We start from the raw sequence: 26,638 nt of genomic DNA, 5'->3' as shown, positions 1-26,638 counted from the left end.
GAAGTTTTAGAAGTCCAATTACGCACTGCCCGACTTCTAGTCAAGATTTTGCAAACCTTTTACTATACCCTGGCTCGAGTCTTTCGCTATACACGAGTCTTTTCGAACGCTTCACTAAATCCTAGCTTAGAAATTTAACACTGTCCTCTATATCCGACGCGTGTTCATGTATTCTGCACCGGCTCTACTACGTCGGCTCCGATCTTTACAGTGCCCATGTAGTACATCCTCGGCACCCACCACGCCGTCGCACGTAACCAACAACGCCACGTGAAATCTATTGTGCAGTCGTTTACCCCTACACAAAGGTCTGCCTCTAGGTACATGTTAGCCCATTTTTAGCGCGCAAACTTGAAGTAAGGCCGGAAAGCACGGCACACTTGAGGTGGGAAACCACATTGTGATGTCAAATTTCCTGCAAAAGGTTGTATTGCTTTTTTATATTTTAAGTATCCCAAACATTCAGAAACATATTGCAAAAAAGAATTATTTTCTTACCTTAATTAGTTTGGTAAGTACGCGTGTCTTTATATCCTTACCCTGGTATTGTGAAGTCAGTAAGTTTCCTTATACCTAAATATTATTTTCACAGTTGTTTATTCGTTGATGTCGGTAATGTTAAATAGTGTTCTCATACTTAGTTGCGCTATTCTTATGTTTTTAAAAACTCTGAAAACGGCTATAAGGAGGATACCCGACGCTTAAAATATGTTCGTTATTTATTTACTTTATTATTGTTTTCCTCAAAACAAGATTTTGCCCCACATCATGCCAGCCAACAATAATAGCATTTTCTGAATAAATATTCTGGAATGAAATTTTGCGCACTCATGACTGCATTAGATGCATAAAATAGACTAGAATAAAAAACTCGATTAGACATTCTTCATATTAAGCTCATTTCTACACGAGTGATGCAAAAGCGATAATTTTCTTGCTTCGTTTAAATTTTCAGTGCTTACTTCCATAATATGCATAGCATTACATTTGTCCTAATTCATTGCACGGACCACGCATACAGCTACCTATATGTGAAAGCTTTCGCCACTTGAGCACTTCAGTAGTTACTTATCACTATTGGTGTGAACAGCAGTTTTAACATATTATTTCACAAGAATTAACTCCCAAAAAAGAAGTGGAGCCCTTTGTTTAGCTTTAGATAGCGGGAAAAGGAAAATAAGATATTCGCCATCAGAAACAATAGCTGCTATAATACTGACTACTGATTAAATTTTTTTAGTCTATCTGTGGCCTCATACACCACGATCTTATGCGTGTGCTTCTTAATTCTGTCCCTGTTTCAAGTATGTGCGCTAGTATAATCCAGCACATCCATAGAGCTTGGCTGTAAAATCTGAAACCATTCAATGTAACGATCTCTCACCGGAAATGGCTCCCTCCACGATGCGGTAACAATTGAGGGCCTGACGATAGCAAGAGGAAAGTGTCTTTGTTCGTCCAGCAGCAGATACTCCGTAACGGCCTTGGTCAAAGCGTAATTGTTGGGCTGTCCAAACTGAAGTTGTCTCAGAGAGCCCGTTACATTGTCACCTAAAGATCTGTACATTGGAAAGCAACACGTATTATGATGGTATGAATATATATATATATATATATATATATATATATATATATATATATATATATATATATATATATATATATATATATATATATATATATAAACTTTCGACATAGAAAACATCACCCTTTCCAGGTATCGCAGTAGTATACCATTTCAGTTGGATGTCTTGTGGGAGATACGGGTTTCTCCTCCGTACTCTTGGGACAAAGGAACGACAGTACACAGTAGTGCAAACAATCACAAGGGCATTTATTGCACCTTTCATAGATCAATGCCTGCTAGCCGAGTTCATATCCCCAAAACATGCCGATAGGCGCGCGACAAATCTAGAAGTTCGACTCACCGCGTCCTCGCGAGCGAATATGTTCGCTCCATGCTGGATCCCAACGCCTGGTCGTTCGCGTGTATAGTCACGCGAATCGTGGCGCGTTCCAAGGCGGCCACGCGAGGCGGTCTCGCAGATGCATCGGTCGCCGCGCGCTCGCGGGAGACGTCCTCCGCCGCGCGCCGACCCGCCGGGGAAGAGCGGCCCTGCACGCGCGGCAGGTCCGTGCGGCCTGCCGTCTCCAACCCCAGCGAGCGCCAAGCGCCTTCCCTTTCGGCGCCCGAGTAACCCCGCCGCGACAGTCGCGCCATCTCTCGCACCGCGCTTGTACCACGCCGCGGGCGCCAGGCCACGCGAGCCGTGCGGGAGAACAGCATATCAGGGGATGCGCTATGCGGGAAAACATCAGGGGACGCGCGAGAGTCGCGCATCCCCACATCCCCCCAACCTTAAATCACTTCTTATTCCGGCGAAACATGTCACACGGTCTAACATTAACCCGTGCTTCGCGAACAAGGTGGTACATGCAACAGTGGCCGCGCCGGGTAAATGTCCACACGCTGTCCGTAACATGCGAGCCGACTGTCCCTGGGGTACACCGCTGGCGTCCGCCGGTCACAGCAGCAGCTTTGTAGACTCGACGGCACGATCCTAGGCCAGGACTCCGGAGACGACGACGCAGTAGTCGGTACGAGCAAGCGTCGCTCGCGCCGACGCGCCCTGCTGGCAAGAGCCGCCGTAGCTGTCGGTGACCACTGGCTCCTTTGTCCGCCGCCGAGGGTTGTGAGCTGGATGCAGGAGGCCGCCGAAGTCGCTGCGCCGAACTGGCCACAGCATCACCATCGCCCGGGGTGACTCGATCGTAGTCCGGGGCAGCAGCGCAGACGATGTGCAGGTGACAGCCAGCCAGGGGTGACTCCAATCACGCTGCGTACACTCAAAACACTCGGCAAACACTACAGTAGTGCAAGGGAGAGGAATTCTGCATGCGCATCGCCCACGTGGTACGATGTTCAACTCGGCTAGCAAAAGATCGGGCAGCTACTCAGATGCTAAGTTCACGTGAACGAAGCTCGCTTTCTTGAGTCGAACGAGTAATTTCAATTCGTGCGAGGCTAACTAGAATGAGGGAAGCAAATTGCAACGCCTCAACGCCACGGTCCACCAGGTTGTGTCCCTCCACGTGCGACAGGCAGCTTCGTAAAGCCTTAGGCCTAAATCGTCGCTACTCTGACAACAACCGGCATCCAAAAACAACACTCAAAATGAGCGCAAAACAGGCAGCCGCGAGGAGACGTTAGCTCTGTGAGGTGGTCCTACTCCGCTCGGTGCACACAGCATCCGAGTTGACGGCGCCCACCGTCCCAGACGGTGTCGGAGCGCCCGGTGCCAGGCCGCAATACCAGTCAGCCCGTCGTGGCACCCGTGGCCCGCGGCCACCCGGCTCCCTGAGCCGCGACTTCATCCGAGTCAAAGAGATAGAAGAAGCTATTTACATAAGAAATTCGGACCACCCACGAGGCTTCCGTACTCACTCGCTTCAGGCTTGCCACTGCTCCGCGGGCACTCAGCCTCGCTCTCCCAGGATGCAGACCACGTGGCTCTCGTACAGACGAATGTCATTAAAAAAAACACTTGCGAAAAGGCTTAGCATGTTGACAAGTCCAAACACACTACAGCCACCGTCGCCTCTCTCAAGAAAGCACGCCGCCGACGCTAGCGATCAAAATCCACGCTAGGCCTACGCTTCGGTTCAAACAAAGCTCTCGAACGAAGCAAAACTGTTTAACTATCGTCCGATGCCCCAAGAGGCCCCACGTTGGGCGCCAGATGTGGGAGATACGGGTTTCTCCTCCGTACTCTTGGGACAAAGGAACGACAGTACACAGTAGTGCAAACAATCACGAGGGCATTTATTGCACCTTTCATAGATCAATGCCTGCTAGCCGAGTTCATATCCCCAAAACATGCCGATAGGCGCGCGACAAATCTAGAAGTTCGACTCACCGCGTCCTCGCGAGCGAATATGTTCGCTCCATGCTGGATCCCAACGCCTGGTCGTTCGCGTGTATAGTCACGCGAATCGTGGCGCGTTCCAAGGCGGCCACGCGAGGCGGTCTCGCAGATGCATCGGTCGCCGCGCGCTCGCGGGAGACGTCCTCCGCCGCGCGCCGACCCGCCGGGGAAGAGCGGCCCTGCACGCGCGGCAGGTCCGTGCGGCTTGCCGTCTCCAACCCCAGCGAGCGCCAAGCGCCTTCCCTTTCGGCGCCCGAGTAACCCCGCCGCGACAGTCGCGCCATCTCTCGCACCGCGCTTGTACCACGCCGCGGGCGCCAGGCCACGCGAGCCGTGCGGGAGAACAGCATATCAGGGGATGCGCTATGCGGGAAAACATCAGGGGACGCGCGAGAGTCGCGCATCCCCACAGTCTTGAAGAGGCAAACGTTACATGGTGCAGAAGTCTCTATCGGCTGTGATGTTTTAGTCAATACGTATTGTTGGGCTGGTTGGATTTTCAAGGCCTGCCACGATGCCCAGCAACTTCGAACATGACTCTTTGAAAGCATTTCTGAGCTCATCATTTGTGTAATTATGACCTTTCTTCTATCTGAATGTTTGAACACCTGGTGGTTAAAGGGCCTGCTCATCTTTAGGGCACCGTGACCATAATTTATTCCTGTTCACTGAATTGACATGATTATTACCGCTCTTTCATTGACCTAGCATGAACAAACGTTACAACATACTCAACAGGAGGTTGTCTTCCGTCCAACGTGAAACAGTTGGGGTCAGAAACACTTACTCAGTCACTTCAATAAGTTTTTGTGCGTCGATGGGTGCTGGGTACACCATTTCCTGCACGTCTCTTCTACTCCAGCTGCTATATGCAGTTGAAACGTGAACAAACGCCTGAAAGAAAACGGACGATGGTTTTAGGGGCTGCGGTAGAGGCAAGCACAACTGCTAATAGCTCCAGGAGGACCTCATTTGGACGTTGAAAAAACCGAATATCGACGATAAACATGAGAAACAGCTGCAAATGAATGATATTTGAATATTAGCTTTCCGAACTTGTATTGGAAATCCCTGACGAATGAGGGTTTATATATGGGCAGTGACGTAAGACAGCTATCTATACGCAGAGCCACCAGGTAGAAATTTAGGAAGATAAACAAATCACGGCAGAAATAGCAGGAGTGATAGTCGTCTACTGTTGATTACCATGAGGGTGAACAAATCGACGACTCGAACTGTAAACTGAACGTAGGCTCTTACATAGCTCGCACAGCGGCAAGCGCTACCCACCAGTTAAAAAAAAAAGAACAACGGGAATGCAAGGATAAAATGATGTGAAATGAACGAAATGAACGGTGAAAGAAAATACATGTCGTAAGAAACTATGTTCTTATTCGTACAGAGAGCGAGAGATAAATGAGGTACGAAAGGCAGGGAGGTTAACGGGAAGATATATATCCAGTTTGCTACCCTGCACTGGGGAGGTGATAAAGGGAAGGGAGTAAAGGGAGCCGGGAGTAACTTACGCAAAGGTTGGGCATTTTTTTACAAATGTCCAATATGCACCGTGTTCCTATGACGTTCAGCTGAAGCAGTCGCCTGAAAAATATTCAAGTGTCAGTATTAAGATTCAGAGTTGTGCGGCTTCGACTATCGTTGGAAAATTTCCTGAAAAAATTTCGAATCCTAGGCAGCTTAACTTGAGGCAGTTTAGATTTATTTGAGCTTCAGACAGAATAGCTTGAGAAATATAAGAGACCAATGCGCTTTCTCATTGTGCAGAGCGTTACCTCTAGTTCATTGAACTCTACTAATGAAATAAGCACGAGTTAAATTCTAAAACTAATGTCGCAGTTTTGCCCGGAAGGTGAACCAACGATTGCAATACCAAATTAGTGGGCATCTTTACGAAGAACAAACTTGTAAACATAAAGAAACTTGTAAACTTGGCGTAGAATCTTGTAGACATATACACTAACTAAATTAAGAAGCACGGTGCCACCTGCGCACAAGCAAACATAGACACATCTGACTCGATGACTCCGGAAACTCACTGTGAAAACGCGGGAGTGAGGAAGCGCGGAAGCAGCAGAGAGCGAATTGACCTTCGTGCTGCGTCTCGCATCAACGCAAACTAAGCTGCGAAAAGTGTGCGGTGGACTCTGTCCCAGTCGCAGACGCTTTCAAGATAAAGAGGCCCGGGTGCGCGCGTGGGGCCGCCTGGGCCGTCCGTTACAGGCCCCATCCGTATACCCTACCCCCGTAGCCTTGCGCGCGACAGAAGACTTCGCGCTTCCTGCCCGCTTTCCTCCCTTGCGTGCGCGAGAACGAGCCGCGATCGTCGGCTCACCCTCGCACGCTTTCACTCACACATACGGCATAGGGCATACGGTGACGATTTTATCGCCCTTGGACTTTATACGGAAGCTCACGGCGACATCGCCGCCGACGGCAGAAATGCGCCTGGAGTGTCTATATAATTGCTTTCGCAATAAAACTAAATAAATGAACAGTTCCACAAGACCTTTTCCTAAGCATAAAGTCAATTACCATAATAGGATTCTGGGGTGTTACGTGCCAAAATAACGATCTGATTAAGAGGCACGGAAATTAAAATAATAATAATAATAATAATAATAATAATAATAATAATAATAATAATAATAATAATAATAATTATTATTATTATTATTATTATTATTATTTAAATTACAATAATCGTACATCAGAAGGCAGGCCCGTCAAAGCCAAGGAAGTGGCTTGCGTGACTTGGCCCGGCATGTCGGCAAACAAAGTCAAAATGGCAACATGTATAGAATAAAAATAATAATAATAATAATAATAATAATAATAATAATAATAATAATAATAATAGTTTACAAACGCAAGACACGTTCTTTCCACAAGCGTAGCACTCGCGAGTAAGAAGACGTTACCTTGGAAGAAAATTTCATCAACTTTAATGAGCAAAGTTACTGCGACGCAGCCGACGTTGTATAAGACAGACCTCACGTTTTTCGTTGCTCGATGAATGTTCCGTTACTTACTTGAGCGTGTCAAAGAATCTGACCGTGGCAGCCAGGTGGAAAACTACAGACGCTTCTTCACATATGGTGGCCATGTCAGCTTCACTAAGTCCCAGGCCTGGCAAAGCTAGGTCCCCTGCTACAACTTTTACTTTACTACGTGCGCCTGGCACTTCCTGCTTCAGTAGTTGAAACACCTTCACAAAAAAGAAGAAAAACGGGTTTACTTGGACTATTACCTGCGTGTGGGTTTGAAAGGAGGACGTGAATTCGCACAAATTATGTTTTGACATCTATTCGAAATACAAAACTAACATTTAACTACACAAATTAATGACTTGAGATTGATTTGTTATTTATACAGTTTGTCCCGCTGTTACGGCATCCTGTGCAAAAGTTTATGAGATATATTTTTTATTTCTTTTTCTTGGAATATACTTGAGTTGTTGCCACGGTAAGCAAAATGAATAGCTGTAATTGTGTTGCTGCTAAAAACTTCATGTTGTGCACCAGTTAAACCTTGCGGTTAAGCTAGACTAGGTTAGGTCAGTAAAGTTATTTGAAACGTAAATAAAGCTAACCTAAAATTCTGTGGCTTTCGTATTCGTGACAATGCCATATATATCGAGTACATGCTGGGAAATCTAAAGCAAAGGTTGCTGCTGGCTTTGCTTGTATATATGCGGCCTTTGCATATTTACCGCAACGGCGATCCTGCCAATTGTATATCTGTAGTAAACCAGTTTCTTATCTTTAAGAAGATGCCTTGAACAAAAGACCTGGGGCGTATTTCCTCAAACTAGTCACCGCCCCCTTTCCTCATTTGTCATAGTCGTCTTCAATTAGATACTATGCGAAATCTGGAATAGTTTTGTAACAATTTCTGACTACGCTTAATGAGCCATACTAGCGTTCATATAATAAAGACATTTGTTTAGAAATACTACGTAGTGCAATAATCGCGGGATAAAGGAACAGTTATAATTGACAGAACTGTCACGGAAAACTTGAAAAACAAGCCAACAAACGAGATAACTTTAGAAGAGCGAACTGCTGGGCTAGTTGGTCCCCCGACACAATAAACGAGTTTTGCGCCAAAACCACACACACAAGAAAGGAGACAACACGCGATAACATTCGCTTCACTCTTATCTAGAGCTGCATTATCGGTTAAACTTTTCTCGTGCTGGTCTCATGCATGCGAGATAAAGTTTTACCCATGAAATATCCGGCCTTATCAGCGCAGCATAAGTTTGCGAGGTTGAGTTGCTGCAATATCTTTAGTCACGAACAGAAATATTTTTACATGTGCGTCGGAATCAATTCGTTTTTCTGGTTGTCCTCGTTATTTCCTCTTGTTAAGAGCGTTTTCTTCGTGTACCTAGATATAAGTCTACATACATAATTCGCACTGCACTGCTAACATTGAGGCATGGTGTACTGGTATGCATGCACTGTAGATATATCTCAGAGGCCTAAATGGGCAAATGGAATCAGGATTTTACACTGTTTTATTGTGTTTTTACGGTATCTCTCGCTAAATGCATTGATGACCGCTCTACACTACCATACGAATGTGCAGGATATGTGGGGCACAGTGAATAGTGACGCTTCAATAACGAATCATATTGTTTATATTGGTCTGAATGCATTTATTTAATTTGTTTAGCACATCAGTATGTGCCCCTTCGTCCGCAAGCAATGAGGCAGAAGAAAGCTGCATGGACCACATATTTTGCCTCTACTATTGACGCTTTCTCTCTAAACAGTTTACGTCATACAGTTTCTTTTTTTTTTTTTTTTCAAAACACTCTAAATAATCGCTTGAAAGAAATGGCGTCGCCAATGAGCGTGGTTTCCGCATTCTCCGATATTTTTTAAAGTTCAGAGTGTTTGATATTATTCCTTGGTTTGCTCTCACATTCACGCGCAGGGCGCGACAACGAACTGTCGGCCCCACAAAGTACAGTTCAAACTGGAATATTGTTCAGCTACCCAACTGGTTCAAGATCCCGAGCGTTGCAGTGATATTCATTGAGAAATTATGTATTAGTGTCGCTACAGTGTACGAGTATTGTGGTGTTTTCTTGTTTCAGGCATATCATAATTGACAGCGTTGGTGGCTGGAGGTGACAGTGAGTAACTTTCCTTACACTGCATGTACTCTTTCTGAACGGGTCAAAGCAAATGCTTCCTTGGAACCCTGTAATGGCCAGCCTACCATATATGCTGCGCTGAATTTGATTTCTCAAAGCTCTTATTTAAGCACAGAACACTTTCCCTCGACCGCTTCTATGTGAATACATGGAAATGAAGATAATTTCTTTTTTTTCGGCAACCGGTACTTCATCGATTTTGATGAGGTTTGTTGTATTTAGAAGGAGTGACTTCCGAAAACTAATGCTTTATTTAGGCGACAAATTTTTTCATGAATATTCTTTGAATTCGCTTAAATACAGAAAACTCTACTGCCAAGTTTACAACACTGTAACTAAGCAATGATAAGCGGTATGACGATCCTGTAAACTACACCTGATGATACAGCTAAAAGGGGTGAAATTGATGTATTTTACGCTTCTGAGTTATGCCAACATTTCCTGCGGATAACTTTTCGAGACCTTCGTAAATATTGTAATAATTACACGTAAGCTGTGAACTCGTAGATCGCATTCGTCAGCTTGAGATCTTGGAGGCCATGCTCGCGCTGTCTTGGTTGCGCGCAGACGCGTACTGCTGCAAACGACCATGCTCGATACCGCTTTGCGACTGGATTCATATCTCCACGTTAATTTGATGCTAACAAGATGCACAGTGTACGGCTGCAACTCCGCGTTTTAAACCGAATCTGCGTGCGCTTTGTCGTGAATACAGCGTGAAACACAAAATAGCCGCCTTTAAGTTATGAAAAGAAAAGATCGAAAAACCCTTGGCGCCACTCTGAGATCACACTTCATCAAACATCATGCTGCTGACGGAACATTATCGCAGCGTCAGACCTCTTTTGTTGGGGGTGGCAGCGATTGCCTGATTCATGCGCCGGAATACTAAGGCCGATACCATAACAAGACGCCGATGCCAACAATCGGTCAACTAGTAAGCCGACCCTGCTGCCTAAAGACATATTTCTCGCACTACGATGGCAACAACGCATCGGACGACTGCGAGCTATCATAGCTTGCTACGACGTCATGCCGACGACGCAGACAAAACAGAATTGGTCAGAAACCACCGACGATGATTGTCAATGTAAGCGAACGGCCGAACTATTGAACATAGTTATTCGCTTTATTTGAACAACGATGCGTTTCAAGGCCTATATTCATTGCAGTTAGGATGTTCGGGTAGCGCCCCAAACTCTCACGTGACAGAACGTGCCCGCAATCTCATTTTTGACGCGAAAGCATCAAATGGTCCATTGAGCGAAACAGCCGGCGTCTCTAGCAGCGAAACGGCACCTAAATGCGTTAGAGAACCTTTAATATGTACTGATGTTATCAGTGCATCTTTGATAATGTGTGATGGTTGTGCCAAATGCACAACCAGCTTCTGATGGAGTTCTGGTGTGGCGCGTAGATTGCCGCGGCTGCCGGTTGTCGCCGCACAAGCCCTCTTGTGGCTTCGGCGCTTCCGTTTTGTATACTGTTTTAACTATACTGAATTATTATTATTATTATTATTATTATTATTATTATTATTATTATTATTATTATTAAATTCCCATCTGCTGCAACGCCACGTCACGTGCACACCTTGATGGAGCAGAGCGAGCGGGAGGGAACACCTGCTGCCACGCTCACTCCCCAGGGGCCCAGGGGCTACGTGAAGGTGGAGGGCATCGCCACGGCGCCATGTCACCCTCGCCTGTGTTATCCTCGCGTTCCTTGTGTGCGTAAGCTCTCACCTGCGTTCTAACTTCCCCTCGGTAATTGCTGTAAGGAATTTAAACTAGAAAAAACAGAATAAACACGAAAGGAAATACTTTGGTGGTAGTGAGCTTCGAACCTGCGACCCAACGCTAAGAAGCCTAGTGTCCTGCTCACCGGGCTAAACCAGCGCTTCCTAGATAGCAGGCCTGTGCCCTCTGCTTTATGACATCATGCTACTTGGACCGAAACTTCTATTGCCGAGCTCGGCGTGACGAAAGCGGTGACGTCAAAATCACCGCGGCTTACCCTGGAGGCCCCCCCATTATATTGTATAGTAGTCGTCCAAGTTAGTATTGCGTCACGGATCGAAGTGAACCACCCTTGCGCTATCTAGGAGGCGTTGGCAAAGCGTCTCAACGCGCTCGCTTGCCCGTGAGGAGTTGATATCTCGAGGGACAACTCAGCGGCATTCAATCGGACATTAATGCTTTCACATTTACAGCTCATAAGTAGTGCGTAGGTGCCCTCGGATTTCTTGCATACATGCACACCTCTGTTACTCTTAACAGACGACTTTATGAAGGCTTATCTACAACAGAGCCTAGGAACACCTTCGCACTGTCACCCATTGCTTGTTTTTACGACCTCCGTAGTAAGCCTGGACGTTTATTGAAATTTGACAAAATATTTCTTTTACCGTTGTAATCGTCATACCTAGAATTGATAAGTTTTTGATAACTACCCTCGAATCGAAGGTTTCCGGTTTGATATATTTACTGTGGGCGTTCAGCAGTGAACGCCAACAGCACTCTTCGGTGCCCTTGTGTCGGCAGTAAAGGTCCGACTACGAACCACTAACCATCAACCACAGACCACGAAAATCGGCGAAATTGCCACAGAAAGCCATCCACCTAAAAAAAAAAAAAGATTGACGCGGCATTCCGACCCTGTGAACGTGGATGGCCAACGAAGCTGTTAGAAAACCACTCAAATGCCATCGATGGGGATATGAAACGTTTGTTCTGCGTTGTCTTAGCACGACACCATTGTTGAGCATTACGATTTTACACTCTTCGACACTCACCGTATTCACGTTGCTCTTCGTGAGTTTTGTGCAGTTTTCGTGCAGTTCAAAATTGCTGCACAGCAATTTTGAATAGCGAATACTCGTTCGTGCTACGTGGTGTGAAAGCAAGCGCACAATACCATGGTATTATCATCTGATTTTCACTGTGGTGACACAAATGCACACGCCCGTCCCTTCTCCTCATTTTTGTCTTATCCTCGTATTTGTGTCTCATTCTAAATAGTAAAGCCTGCTCAGAAGTTACGTTTTGTTCTCGACTTTTAATTTCTATGCAAGACTTAATGCTGTCATATTCAAAGGTAGTAGGCTGCATGCCTGCATAAGTTTAACTGACGCAATTCTAGAGCAAGAATTTGGAGGTGTTTCTTCCGACAAATAAATTCATTCACTAGGTTTTTTTGTCAGGTGGAAAATTTTAGCACTTAGTTACAGACCAAAGGAAAATGGTAGCCAGTATTGTTAAAATTATGCTTCACAAATGACAAAAATCCCTCTTTTATCGTTTGATGTAAGGCAGGAAAAAAATGCAGGCATGATATTCCTGTTGCGCCTGAAGTTTCCCGCAGGAGCTCGCCAAGGCATAATACATTTTTGCAAAGCTTGGATAGATATATAGTTAACTATATTTTGTTACGTAAGGCTACAGTCTATATTGCATTTCGCATAAAGCAAAGGTCATCCTAGGAAGATTTAAGAACTTATCTGGTATCGAAACAGGTCAGAAAGAGAGAGAAGGAATAAACGTTTAATGATCTGAATCAGTGACAAAGAGTGCTTCTTACTTCACCCAAAGCGGGTGTCCTTCTCAGTTAAGGTAGTCATTGGCCTTTCCTGCTTCCCTGGCCCGGTTCACCAGCTTTTGCTCGTTTTCAAAGTCAGTCCGGGGCCGTGAGCGTGGCCTCACACGACTATTCACGGTCATTTTCTGCGTGTCTGTATTCAGTTCTTCTTAATCCGCCTTTATTTTCTTGATTGTCGGGTTCTGCAGGATTAGGACACCCGATATCGCAATGTGGCGAAGGGTTTCCGGCACCCCGCCGGACCAGAAAGGACCATTCCATTCATTATAATGCCACGTACATAGGAATTTGTTTGCCAAATAAGAAAAGACATTCGAATTTCATGACGCCACATTTACCTACCTGCTCTGAGATATCAACAAATATTCATAAAAGAAAATTTGGTCTTCTTTTCTTCAAGTGTTATTTGTAAACATATTCTCACAGAATGAATAAAAACAGTTTTGAGAGTATACTTTACCATTGTTAAGTAGTGTCGAGAGAGTTTATGACTGCTTTATTTTTTCGCACCATCGCGTACGTCTAAAGAGTCCCACACGTTTCACAAGTAGCTTTTGCCATGGGGAACCCAGAGCAAGTAATTGACGACGTGACATCCATGTTTCTAAAAATTTAACTTCTAGAAGTATGCAGACGCTACACCAACCCCCCTCCCTAATGGACTAAAGGAGCACAGCTTTCTTGGTCGGCAGACGAGAATTCCGAAAGCCACCGAGGATGTCCGAGCGAATGAAAAAATGGGGTTATTTGTTATAGAATGTCAGTATCTTACCATAGCTTTTGAAAACGTGTACAGTTAAAACTCGATCTAACGAAACCCGATTTTACGATGTTCCCGATCTAGCGAATAAATTTACGTTCCCGAGCAGGTACCCATAGGATTCTATGTTATCATTAACCCAAATTAACGATACAAACTTCGCCGAACTTGACTTAACCAAGTTTTTCCCGAAATAAATGGGTAAAAAAAGCGGTGATTTCTTTCTCATTTTTACGCAGATGGCTTCTTTTTGGCGCATGCGCTCTCAGGCTATCGCGTTAAAACGTAGGCGCGCCATGGTCACATCCCTAGCTTTGTTTTGACGAGGCTGCACGCCTCGACCATGCACGGAACAGCCGACTCAACACCGCCTCGGTAGGGGTGGCGGTGGTTGCTTTCGTTATTTCATGGTTTAGGCGACAGGTGGCTGGATTAGCGGCAAATACAATGCCGCGGTAGCCTTTGCGTGTCGCTACGTTACAATTTTAGATTTCGAAGGGCCGACAAATTCCTTTCTGGATTTGGCGAACTTCCCAATTTAACAAAATAATTCGAACGTGGTAATCACTTCGTTAAATCGAGTTCCAACTTTGTTTGCATGCCTTCTCGTCTGCTTTTATTTTTCCTTCTCATGACAAGAAAGCTTAACATATTTCCGGAACAAGGACTGCTTTCAAAATTTCTCGAAATTTTGCATCTGCACCCTTCATTTTGTACCGTGCGCATGCACGCAATAAGAGGAAAGGGGTGTCTTAATAGACAACTTGGGTCATTGGATCGACGTGGGAAGCTGGAGAGACATACCGACTCACAGTGCCTGAATTAGGCAAATAATGCTAATGCCATTAAATAAGGTTGATTCAGTGTAGGTTGAAGTGTCTCTTAAGAGTTCCTGATAAGTAGGCTCACTTTATTCATTCGGTATGGCATGAGTATCGATTTCAGTTCTATGCGCCTGGCACAGAGGGCATTGTGGGCGCTTTGATTTGCGCACGCTCTCACGCCCCAGCTTCAAAACTCCAAGCGGCCCCTTCACGTTTTGCGCAATAGTGGCATGCGTGGCACAAGCGCCAGTCAGCTGCAAAACAAATGTCCACAGCTTTGGTTGACATCATTGAAGCCGCATCCATCAGATGCCTGTGCGCTCATTCGACATAAAGTAGCCCTGCTGGAGCACAGCAAAACATCCCCTGTCAATTGCCTTTCGGAGCAAACTCAAAGCAGATATGTGACTAGCTGTCGTGAAATAGCCCCCCGAGCGAGCTCTCACGCCCCAGAAAGCTGAAAGAAAGAAAGAGAAGACGCCTTGCTGAATTGGAACGTCGCAATACGCTGCCCAACGACCTGACGTCACCATGACTATTAAGGACGGAACGCTACAACGGAGACGTGAGGCCTATCGTCAACATGTTTCACAGCAGCGTTAGACGGCGGGTGTGGACAGAAATGAAAAAAAAATATATATTGAGGGCACATTCGGATTTGCCTGCAGTGTGTGTGACCGCATATGGTCATGCAGATTATAGCTGACTGGCGATTATCCCTGACGGTTTCTGCACAACTTTGTTGTAACATAGTGGTTTCAAGTATTTCTAGCTCAGGACGGTGATAGTTATAACACGTGATAGTTATAAGCGATTTTTCTTTCATTCCGAGTTTACAAGGATGTATGCCGTCGGCGTTGACCATTCGTAATTGCCCACAAGGGCAATTAGTAAGAATGCAGACACTTTTTTTTGCAAGCGAACGGCAACTGCACGCCTTCATGCACAAAGTAGTTTAATGAACACAGGATACCATTTGTATGCCTTTTGGAGCGACAACAACAGACATCACTTGCATGAGTGAATTTTGGCAAATTATTGGCATCGAATGTCAGGAAAAAAGGTAAAAGGATAGGGGTGGCTCACCCTGTTTCTACTCAGTTTCTACGTGAATTTCGACGTTTTCACATTTACATTTTATTTCGATATGCATAGCTTTACTTTGTTTTTCACCTTCTGACACCATTATTATGTGCTTGCGTTAGGCGAGTTACGTTATCGGTCGATATAGCACTAAAACATACGCAATATATTGCTGAATATACAAAAGCTAAATAAGCAGGTATTACCACGTAGCTGCATATCCTTTCAATCCATGAAATAGCTCAATTTTACTTAAGTGCTGAGCAGGTTAGACGAAAACTTGAAGGACGCTTAAGCTTCGCCTTCAAGAGTGGAACGCGGTAGCACAGAAAGATCCCTGATTGCTTATCACGCTTCCCGGCAACTGCAGCTTATGTAGCCGTAATGTTTACCGGGAAACGCCGGCGGGGAACGCTATGCACGAAGGCGACCTTTCTGCTAGAAACACGGCTTTCTACGTGGGCCGATTCCGGAAGTAGTACACAGACGCGCCCCCTCCCTCCCCCGCAAAAATTACATCGTTTTTAGGTTTCTGCTATTGTTTTGCACTTCTAATATTTAACTCTGAGAAGATTTACCATAAACGGCATTACGCTGTCGGTGGTTTGTCTCATGACATTGGTCTGTGGGCTGCCATTCTCGAAATTCTGAGGAATACTTTTGTCAAGAATGTAAGACAAGGTATCAGTAACTTTAGTGATAGAATGGTGTGGCAATATAACCCGCATATACGGCATGTCATATAACAAAGCGAGGCATATACATATAACTGAATATATACAGAAACTTTCGTTTACGGCCAGCTCCGCCGGGGCCAACACCGGCCCAGAATTTTCTGTGACACGTGACCCTTAACGCCATCGCGCTAAAAAAAAAAAAAACACTGTTTTTAGGGATCCAGTGAGGAGATCTTACCTCGCACTTGAACAATTCGTCAAGCCTCTCCTCCGGTTCCACACCACGCTTGCTCCGCATAAGCAGATATATCCGCTTTACAGGACAAGAGCGCAGCAATTTTTCAAGCAAAACCTGGAATGTAGAGATACTCCTTAGGGTAATCAATACTGAATTATGACATTTCTTTTATTTTGTGACGAAAAAACTGTTAGAATAAATTTTATTTCTATGTTAAATGAACTTCAGTTCGATAAACGCTCGGGGAAGCGCTGCTTGCGAGTGTCCTTCGGAGCGCATTGAGATATATTCTGTCCTGTGTGCTTCTCGCTGTCGTCCGATGTATTTTTCGCGCTAGTTAATGACGCCTCAAGTCTGTGATATATTCTGGCATATTCTGTCGCAAGAGTTCTTTAATATCTTTTGTCGAAAAAACTGGCTTTACCATACTGATGGATTAACGAAAGTGCATCACCATGTTATGGACAGCACGTGACAATGGTATACCGCGTCGTTGCAATGTACCTATGAGCGTGGCCGATCCCTCCTTCGAACGACGGTGCACCATTGCGCATGCGCAAAGGATGATTCATATTGCAGCAGCGGTAACTGTAAGCAGAGAGACTGTGGCGAGCTAGCGCATGGGCAGCAAGCGTGTTAGCGCGAGGCGTGCACCTGCGCCGAGGTGCAAGATAGCTAGCTGTCTGTGTACTTGGACGATTGCGTTGAACATTTTGTGGTGGTTATTTTGAAGTTTACATAGTAAAGGTTGATTCGTTGTTGCTAGGCATTCGCTACTGGTGCTTCCGGCAAGTGAAGCACTGCTCTGGGATGCCGAACGGAACGAGGACGCTTTAGTTGAAGCGACTGAAAGTGTGTTCCAATTATGGCCAGCATCGGAAACAGATTACGAAGACAGCCGAGAGAGCTTCGAGACCTTGTAATGAAAAGCGTCTCTAGCCGTCTGGAAGACGTACCGAAGACGCTTCTGTGACGTGACGCCACCTAGCGGTGTCGAGAAATAGTTGAAGAAAGAGCACATTAATGCAGTATTTTAAGTATTTTCGCCTGCAAACCTATGAAATACACGATGTAGCTCACATTAAGGGCGTAGGATAGCGTATCTACGATTTTTTGTGAGCGGACAGCCTTCCTGTCGCCTTTCCAAGCATCCTGCTCAGCTGTCATATTGTTTAGGCAGGAAGGTAGCCTGTATCGTTATTGACTTCCATGCTGTCTTTGCGAAGCTATTTTGACGTCTTCATGAGAATTGGAACCAGACTGCAGATGGCCACCGTCCACTTACCCGTATACTTTTCCGTTTACGGCGAGTATTGAAACACAGCCTTAGTTTCTTGGTTGTTGTCACGAGTAGTCCTCACAAAGAAAAGACTCAAGCAGTTAACGTAGGAACGAAGTGTTATTTAATATTTCAAAACTTCCAGAAAAAGAACAACTGCGCAACATTAGGCACACTAGACGAAAATATTTCCACAAACTTAACAAAAACGACAATTTGCCTCAAGCACTGGACAGTTAGCCTTAACAGCCGTTGGGCGCATGGTCCACCCACGTACCACGATCGCCGGAAGCAGACTTATCCTGGGTCTTGAGTTCCGTCAACTTATGAAGTCTTGGCGACGCATGAACCAAGGTGTGCGCAGCATCACGTGACCAGTTCACCACCGTCGCACTTGTTGAGTCATGCAATGCTGGCTGCTTATCAATTTTTGTAGCAAGCAATCGGCAAGATCTCGGCAATTTGTTCTCGCCCCCTCCGAGAAGGAGAGTGTTGAAGCTGATTTTGGTTTATTTGCCCTGGAGACCGAACGCCACCTGGCCGGTTGCCAGATATGCTACAGTCCACCACCGTTTTGAACATCGTGCGCGGCTCCAACTGGATAAACCGAGTGCTTGATGCTTCCATCGATTGATGCTGCCATAGAAGATTCTGTGTCAAGTACACTATCTTGGCTTCTAACGTTACTTTCTCCTGCTTTGCAGCATGATCTGTTGCAGTCGCTAGCCGATAGATGGCAGGTCGCAGTGTTCTTGTCTCCCCTGGCACGTCGTTGGAACAAGCAAACTTTCGAGCATGGTCACGACGCGTTCTTGATGGTACTGTCACCGTAGCTTTCTTTGCTGGCAAGAATAGCACTCTCACCTTGCCCTTCACCTTCGGAGGGACGGTGGGGGATGCCATTGTCGTTGGCGCACGCAAAAGAAAATGCATAATTTGCGTCGTTGCCACATTCATCTGATGTGAGCTCACTTGACTGTGATTGTTGTTTGACACAGTGTTCACACCTTCTTCCTGCAGCATTTCAGCTGCACTTGGCCAGCCGACGGTAACCGGAAAACCATCCCAGCTGCTTGCGCCAAAGCCTTGACACGAGTGCACACGCCTCTGCATGTCCTGCAGCATCGCTGAATTTGTTATGCTTCTAAAGGACGTCGTCCTCCCGAAGAGCACCAAGTCATTGTGACACCTCGTACGCATTTCTGAGTTCCGTGTCGTATCTTTCGATATACTTGTGCTGCGTATTCCGCAGGGGCGTCAGCGCAGCCACCTACTTGTCCAGTCCCGCGGCCGCCTGCTCCATTTCGCAGCCTACGTAGCTGCTGCTGACAAATCCAGTCCTGGTCTAGGTGCAGTTCTCGCTGGTGAAGGACGTACTGAGAGCCTTTCACGTCGGGCGCCAGTTGGGCGGAAAATCTTGAATTAAGAAAACTGCATTACTGGTCGCATCAAATTAGAAATCTTATTACATTTGCTTTGTTCTAGAGATGATGCAAGCATTTCTCATAGCGAAACGTTCCTGTAAAGCACGGTGATTCGATTGACCCGTATGTAAGGACCCCGGTGAACTCTCACAGTTTACAGTGAAAAACTCGGAAGAATGCCCAATATTTCTTTTTAATTATCTCCAACAAGCTTGTCGAAACGTGTTACCTTCAACCTCCTAACAACCAGGTAAACCGGTATCTTTGCTGGTGCTACACGACAGCGCATGCTGCGTTTACACTAGCACCCTTCCTAAATGACACTATTGCATAAAGGCTGCATGTGGGCTGCACCACTACGGCATGGAAACGAATATTTCAGTGCAAGTGTTCGTAGCAAGATGGCACGACGCCATATAATTTACCTACAGTGCACATTGAAAACTACTAATTCGCGATGAAAAAAAAAAGGAAATTGGTTGGGTTGACATTTGTGTGTACAACACATCTTCGATGTTTCCCAGCACAATTTACATACTACCAAACAAGTACAAGAGTTTCAGAGGCGCGTTCAAATCCTAAGGTTAGCAGCCTCATGGAGCACTCCAATCATCGGAGGCGGAACGCTGGTTAAGTGTGTCACATTCCTGTAAGAGTCATCGATGATTCAATGTTATAGTTTCAATATGGTCTGAAATATTATGAACTTTCCTAATAAAACAACAAAAACAAAAGGATAACGGTGGCGCATTTTTATTGGAGTATAGCTATCGGCTTTTAGAAGAGGCGGGTGAAGTACCAGCGCTCGCCTTTCCGCTACACACGCGGGGGAAGCGCCTAATATTCCAGTCACACGAGTGAGCGCACTGTCTATTTGAGCGAGTGAACTTCGAAGTTAGTGGCATTCGCAAGCTGCCCGACGGAAAGCATGTGAACTTCACTTGCTGTGAAGTTCATGCGAGCGTGTGCGCACGATAAACTGATTTCCCTGCGCTGAAGTGTCTGTAGTGTCTATAGCAGTGCTTCAACGACAAATTAAAAAAAAATACTCAATACAGAGTCGACATTAACTATAAGGCCACATTAATTTCGTTACCCTAAATGTTATGAGGGTCCTCATGACCTCAGTGTAGTGAAAGTATCCTTGAAACATTCATTTTCGGCTGCAGTCAAATCATCCCGGACGGAGTCGGCCATTTTGACCGTCTGTATTTTGGATACGTTTCTTGCTTGTACGGTCTTAAAACGAATAGACGTTGAATGAGATTATAGTATTTCTATTTTTCGTCGAAAATACTCTTGTAAGTAAGCATATTTTCACAATGAAACAGACACCGTTTCTAAAACTCTGAACATTAAGAATCATATTAACCGTATCAAGGCTTCCGAAATCTTAGAAGGGTACTGATTTGAGCTTGTTGGTTACAATTCATGATCAATGTTATTTGCGCACCACTTGGAACGAGGACTGGGGGACGACATACACGAGCGCAATGTTGTCAATAAATCGTCACTGTCATCAATCCCAAATGAGACTTTCGTCATTCCAATTTTCACAAGCATCAAAGAAATTCTGTGTAGACAGCTAAGTAGACAGCTTTGAGTCTAAGTAATGGAACGCGTATCAAGACGTCTTGAAGGGGTCTCCGCGACGTGACGTCACCTAATGGCGAGAATAAAAAGCTAAGAAAAGCACAGATTACCTTTATATTTTAGCTCCTAACGTCTTGACATGTCTTCACAGCTCCTAACGTCTTGAAACTCGTGCCCTAGGATTCACACGTAGAAATCTCTGGTGGAAGGGGGGGGGAAGTGAGAGCTCTCGATGTCTTCAGGATATTGAGAGCGTAGGTCATTTCTGAAGATTTCTGCAGGCCGCCCAACAATTTGTAAGACTCATTTTTGGCAGATGGACGAGGCCAGAAGAATGGCCTCTTTCGCCGAGTCCGTGTCTTCCTTGGCATTTGTGAATCTTTTGTAGTTCACGACTCTGATCGAGTACTCCCTCCTTCTCGGGTACTTGGCTGCTTCCGCAAACCTTGTGTCCGGCTACTTTCTAGGGCACTGGATCTTGCCCATCTTCTTTCATGGGTATGTTCGAACTGCGTGTTTCTTGTGATCGGCGCGTCTATGATGGTTTCCCTCAGGTCTAGCGGGATCCTCCTCTCTCCGCATTTCTGCAGGCCTTCCGCGTAGCCCGGCCTTCGTAGGATAGCGCTGCCCGCTTCGGTCAGCTTGCGCCTCTTGATATGGTTAGATCTGTATGCTTCGACCAACTCCTCCAGGGTGTTCTGATGCCCAGTCGGAGCAGTCTTTCGGCAGATGTTCGGTCGGGTAGTCCGAGAGTGAGCTTGTATACGTCTTACATATGTATAGCTGCTTCTCCGCTTTCCTTAGTCCCACGTAAAGAGTGCCATATATCATTCGACTAATCACCAGTGCTTGAACTAGTGTTGTCGTGTCTTGCTCTTTAAGCCTCTGTTTTTGACTCGCCACTCTTCTCACCAGGTGGGTGAGCTGGGTGATGGCGTCCTGGAACTTAGGGAGGGTTGCCGAACCTGCTTCGTCCTTGTCGACGGCCTAGGGTTTCCTTCGGAGGTATTCTTTGGTCCTCGCTTTGAGTAGTAGTAGCTCCGACTTCTCGGGTGCGCAAGAGACACCGTAGGCTCCCATGTACGCTTCATTTCGATTCACCGCCTCTTGTAGGGTACCTTGCTGGTGTTCTTCATGACGTACTCGTACATTCTTATGTCGTAGTCTATGTCGCGGAGGTTCCACGACACTGCTGCGTGAGAGACGCGGTCGAAAGCTCCCTTTACGCCACTAAATTTACCCGTCTGACTTTGCCCGTCCGAGAATGAGTTACAGTGACGTTTCACTTCGTGAAATCAGGTATAGGTGCTATAGCGCACATGAAGCTATCGGTCCTCGGTGCGCCTAGACTGTCGCCAATGAGTTGCCAATGTAGAACAACCCTCCCTCCCTCTCTCCCGGTGGAGAGATGGCGCGCTTCCTCCCCGGCTTTCCTGCATTGCGAGCACGTGATTGAGCCGCCATCACCAGCTCATCCTCGCACGCTTTTACTTGCACATACAGCATACGGCCTGCGGAGACGATGTTACCCGTAGCAGCTGCCAGTACCAGAGGAGGTCAACCCAGTGCGCCTTCTCTACCCTCCTCCTCCGCAACGCTTAGCCTTTTCTCCTTCCCCGCTTCGCTCAGCGCCACCTTCCTCTAGGTGGCGTTGCTTTGCCGCGCGCTTTAAAGCCCCTCTATCTTTCAGAAGTATTGCTATTATTAGGTCTTTCCGCCACCCGGCTCTCCCCGGCGTTTCCTCCTCACCACCTCCTGTCGCCCCAGCCTCTACAGCTCCCCCCTTGGAAGCATGCATTGCGCTTATGTATTTTTCTTAACAGTGGGCTCCGTTGCCATTTTGTGACCAGTGCAACGAAAGTGCTGGACGAGGAAACTGATTGATCCAGTGCGTTAGCGGACCAGATCAAACGTGTTAAGCGACGAGAAATCCATTGTGATGCTGTAATGCTGCGCCTTCGGTTGGCGCAACCAACAAGGCGAGGGCAAAAGGCTTTCTTGTTTACAATTCGGCTAGCGCAACGCGCAAAGAAAAGTGCGTATGCGTAGCAACGGGCGGGCTCACTTCAAGGAAATTGCAAAAAACGCATGGCTTTGGGATGTGCCACGGTTTTTCATCACCGCTTTTTGTGAACCTAGTTTACGCCTGCTTTTTTAAATACGTGCTTGCTAATGTGTCCATGCTTTGCGCGGTTTTTAGCATGTCTAAGTTGACTTTTTTCGAATGTACTCGGTTTTTATCATGGGAGTTTGCTCTTGCGGCGTAAGTGCTCGTATTTTCGGCTGACCTGTTACATGAAAGCTACTTCATTCAAGCCATGTTGTGCAGCTCCAGCAGAGGTTAGCACATTCTCGACGCTATTGCGAGAGACAGAGAAACAACTTTTGTACTGAGCCCTTAGTGACGGTTGGTGCGCGCTGGCACCAGATGGGGTGGAACCTTCTTCTCAGGTCCCATATGTGTCCAGCAGTTCCTGGCCCCTAGCCGCCAGCGCGAGCTGGGTCGGTAGGTCGGGGCTGGACAACGAGGCTCACTAAGGCTTAAGAATGCAGTCGTTTAGCTTCAATGTACGCCCACACGTGCTGATTTGTTTTTTTTTTTATATTATGGGGTGTTACCTGCCAAAACCCCTTTCTGATTATGAGGCACGCCGTAGTGAAGGACTCGGGAAATTTTGACCACCTGGGGTTCTTTAACGTGCACCTAAATCTAAGTACATGGGTGTTTTCGCATTTCGCTCCCATCGAAATTCGGCCGCCGTGGCCGGGATTCGGTCGCGCGACCTCCTGCTCAGCAGCTTAACACCATAACCATTGAGCAACCACGGCTGGTATTTGGTTTGCGGTGTTGAACATTTTTAACGTCCCTAGGCGACTAAGGCTATCAGGGAGGTCGTAGAGGACGGCTCCGCATAACTTAATTTAGGTCACCTGTGGTCACCTCTTGCATTTCGCCTCTACCCCGCTGCCGTCTGACGTGTCCTCGGAATCGGAGGATTGAGCAGCGGTTACTCTCACATTTTGTGTTCGGGATTCGCATAGCAGAGAAAGGGGTCAAAGGGCCAGAGGTCCCCTGAAAAGGGTTAACATTGTTACTGCCTCACATTAACATTTTTAGGCGACCTAATGGGCATCGAATGCGTCATATGTACTGTGCGTTGCCTTGCAGCCCTTGCGACAAACAATTTAGCGGTTTTTCATTATGGAGTGCGGAAGGAGTTGCCGCCTTTGAGTAAGTTTCTTAAACCCACTTGAGGATTGTTCGGTCGTACAGCCCTCTTGTTCTCTCTGTCTCAAATGGTTCCAAAATAGTGTTCGAGTTTAGAGACACTGCTTCCCTGCTAAAACTTACAACGCAAGAGAATACAAACGCGCGCATTATACAGATATAAAATTAGCATTTCAACAAAAGCGTTAGTGATGCTAATGGGGGTCGGGATGGTATAATTACTTCTGAAACCTCTCTCCAGTTTTGCCACCAAGTTCGTTCTTGCAATCAAATTCCAACCTTTTGCACTGTAATACATAAAAAAATTTCATGTGCTGCGGAAGCTGCCGATAAGTTGTTTGCATTATCAATATCGTGTTCGTGTGAAAACATTGCTAATGGCTGTCAGAATCCGTGTATCAGCTACACACATCTGTAAAAGGCGCATAGCAGAATCAGCCCAGTTGTAAGGCGTTGCTGACCCAAGACAGTTGGAATCTTTCACGAGCCGGCTAAACAAAGGTATTCTTCAGCTACGTAAATGAACCTACGAAACCACGTCCACTTAATTTCACGTTGTCAAATCTTGAAACTCTGGTAGTTACGTGCGTGTTTGACCACACCGCGTGCATGTGTCGTGCTTCACCAACACGAACTCCCAACGTGCGGACGCTTTACGCCTTAAATAACCGTCCTTTTCTATATATTTTTTTCGCAAAACATGGCTTTATTAAGGCCACTTACTCATTGACGCAGCAAAACCTCGCCTTAAAGACAGCTTCGTAGGGTGCGAACTAAGTTTTCCCCAGATTTCCTCAGATAGGCGCTGTCTGCTACGCCAGGTCTGGCATAGGCGGCGCCACCATCGAGGTCGAGCCGCGCAGCAGAGTTGAACGGAGGAGGAAGGAAGCGGTGGCTGCTACATTAAGTGTTGATAGGTTCTAGCGCGTTTAGCGCGTTCCTTTGTCCTTTCCCCAGCGCACCACTCTCTACTCCACCTCCAGGCGCCTTCCTCAACCGGCACTCGCTTGCTTCGTGGCTTCATGATTTTCATCGATTTCACTGGTGGGCAATTTAAGCTTGCGTGTTAAAAAAGGTTCACTGCTCCTGTTGTGCGTAGCGGCTGGTTTTATTACTAGAAACACATGAGCACGGCTGCGTAGAGTGGGCGGTGCCATGTAGGTCTCGATGGTCATTGGATGAGTCAGAATCGAGGTTTTGGGCACAGCAAATGTGCATCTAACAAACTCTGCAGACTTATCGCGCCGATGTGAATGACATGCATTAAAGAACCGCATCTCAAGAAATACACTCACCTTCCCAATGAAACCAGTGCCTCCGGTGATGAATATCGCACGATCCTCGTAGAACCGGGCAATTTCCGATTCCTCATTATGTTTGGGTTCAGCAGCAGGTAATGGAATCTTATGCAACCGGGCTTTATTCGTCATCATAGCACTTTCTTCCCAGGAGGCTGCGGGGCACAATAATCAAGCACTTTTTTTACCTAATTGCAACAAATACAAGCGTACTTTCCTTCACTGACTCATGCATAAAATTCTCGCTTTGAACAAGCCTGACCAGCGCACTGTATATAGGACCAATGCGAATGACTTAAACTACACGCATCGTATTTCAAAATTATTCTCGGCAAGCCGGAGAGTAGCGTTGGCGTGTTCAGCTCATAGACGTGATAATACGATAGTACTGGTACCGTAGCTGGAATGCCTACCTCGCAAAGGAGCACTGTTAAAGGCGAAGATAGCGAGCCATACGTACAGGAGGACTACTTTGAAGGTGTACGACGATATTCCAAGCATGCACAGAGTTTTCCTCATGATGGAAAAACAGTGCGAGAGCCAGCACATGAAAGAGCGGACAGGACAAGTCGCTTTTCTGTGCACTCTTCCGTGTCTCGTTTTTATCGCGCTGTGTCTGCCATAAATCCGTACCAACAGGAGCAAGTTCATGCGCTTTAAAAGTTCGCGTCTGCATGTTTGTGAATAGAATAGACGTTTTCATTGCCCATATGTAAAATTTCTATGATATCGACTGAACGATATGATGCCAGTTGCTGAAAGCCATCGCCATAATTCATCTGGAATTCGCGCCTTCTGACATTTCACTTCCTTTCGTCCTGCAACCAACATCCGCGGTTACTCAAGCATTGCTTATGAGTTGTGAATGCGAAAGCATTAACGTCCAGTTGAACGCCTCTGAGGAGTGCTTCGAGTTATGAACTCGCGGGCAAGCGAGCCCCTTGAGCCACTTGGCGCGTTTTGATTTGGCCTTACCGAGCTGCAGAATGAACGCGCTCATGTTATACAATCATGATGTGGCACCATCTTTTCCCCATTGGCTGCGCCATGACGTGCCCAAAGACCCACATGCACTAGGCCATACCTTCAGTCAGCCAGATGGCTGTGACACGTGTGCGATGACGCACGCACTAGACACACATTCGGTCAGCCATAACCGTGGAGCAGCTGTGCCGTCGAGGAAGCGTGCTAGTCTCCACCCCTCAGGCCCGGGTTCAATTTTTTCCCATACCGAAATTTGCCAAATATTACTTTCAAAGGCATCAATTTGCTTACAGGAGCCTCCTTGAGGAATTTGACGTCAATCCGGGTATTTTTAGCATCGTTTTACTCTTTGCGCCGTCGGTCATTTAAAAAAACCATCTTTCCGTCGCGCCGACTATATACGACGGATTTTTGCTCAATGAGGTACATAATTCTTTCGCTTTACTAATGAAAACCACGTTCCAAAGAAAGGAAGAAAAAAAGACAGAACAGCAGACTACCATTAGCTTATTACTTATTTAACCCCCTCCCCCCCCTTATTTAA

At 46.3% G+C, this 26,638-nt stretch overlaps 1 protein-coding gene across 1 annotated transcript; it reads right to left on the bottom strand.

Moving 5' to 3' along the window:
* Window positions 1–6,969: 6,969 nt before the first annotated feature.
* LOC140212841 (putative fatty acyl-CoA reductase CG5065) lies at window positions 6,970–25,242 on the bottom strand. The gene is made up of 3 exons (XM_072287625.1): window positions 25,108–25,242; window positions 16,120–16,401; window positions 6,970–7,149 (listed from the first exon to the last, which is right to left on the bottom strand). The coding sequence occupies exons 1-3, from the start codon at window positions 25,240–25,242 to the stop codon at window positions 6,970–6,972; spliced, it is 597 nt and encodes a 198-aa protein (XP_072143726.1).
* Between the last annotated feature and the right edge of the window lie 1,396 nt (window positions 25,243–26,638).

This window comes from Dermacentor andersoni, chromosome 4, assembly GCF_023375885.2.
Source record: "Dermacentor andersoni chromosome 4, qqDerAnde1_hic_scaffold, whole genome shotgun sequence".
NCBI classification, from domain to species: Eukaryota; Metazoa; Arthropoda; class Arachnida; order Ixodida; family Ixodidae; genus Dermacentor; species Dermacentor andersoni.
This window is presented reverse-complemented; position numbering and strand designations above follow the sequence as displayed.

What these genes read in the sequence shown, in the direction of transcription:
- LOC140212841 (XM_072287625.1), bottom strand. Translation starts at nt 25,242, where the DNA reads ATGACGAATAAAGCCCGGTTGCATAAGATTCCATTACCTGCTGCTGAA. An exon ending in GCACTGGTTTCATTGGGAAG is followed by an intron (nt 16,402 to 25,107) that starts GTGAGTGTATTT and finishes TCTACATTCCAG; the next exon opens with GTTTTGCTTGAAAAATTGCT. An exon ending in ATATGTATATGCCTCGCTTT is followed by an intron (nt 7,150 to 16,119) that starts GTTATATGACAT and finishes TTTTTTGTGAAG; the next exon opens with GTGTTTCAACTACTGAAGCA.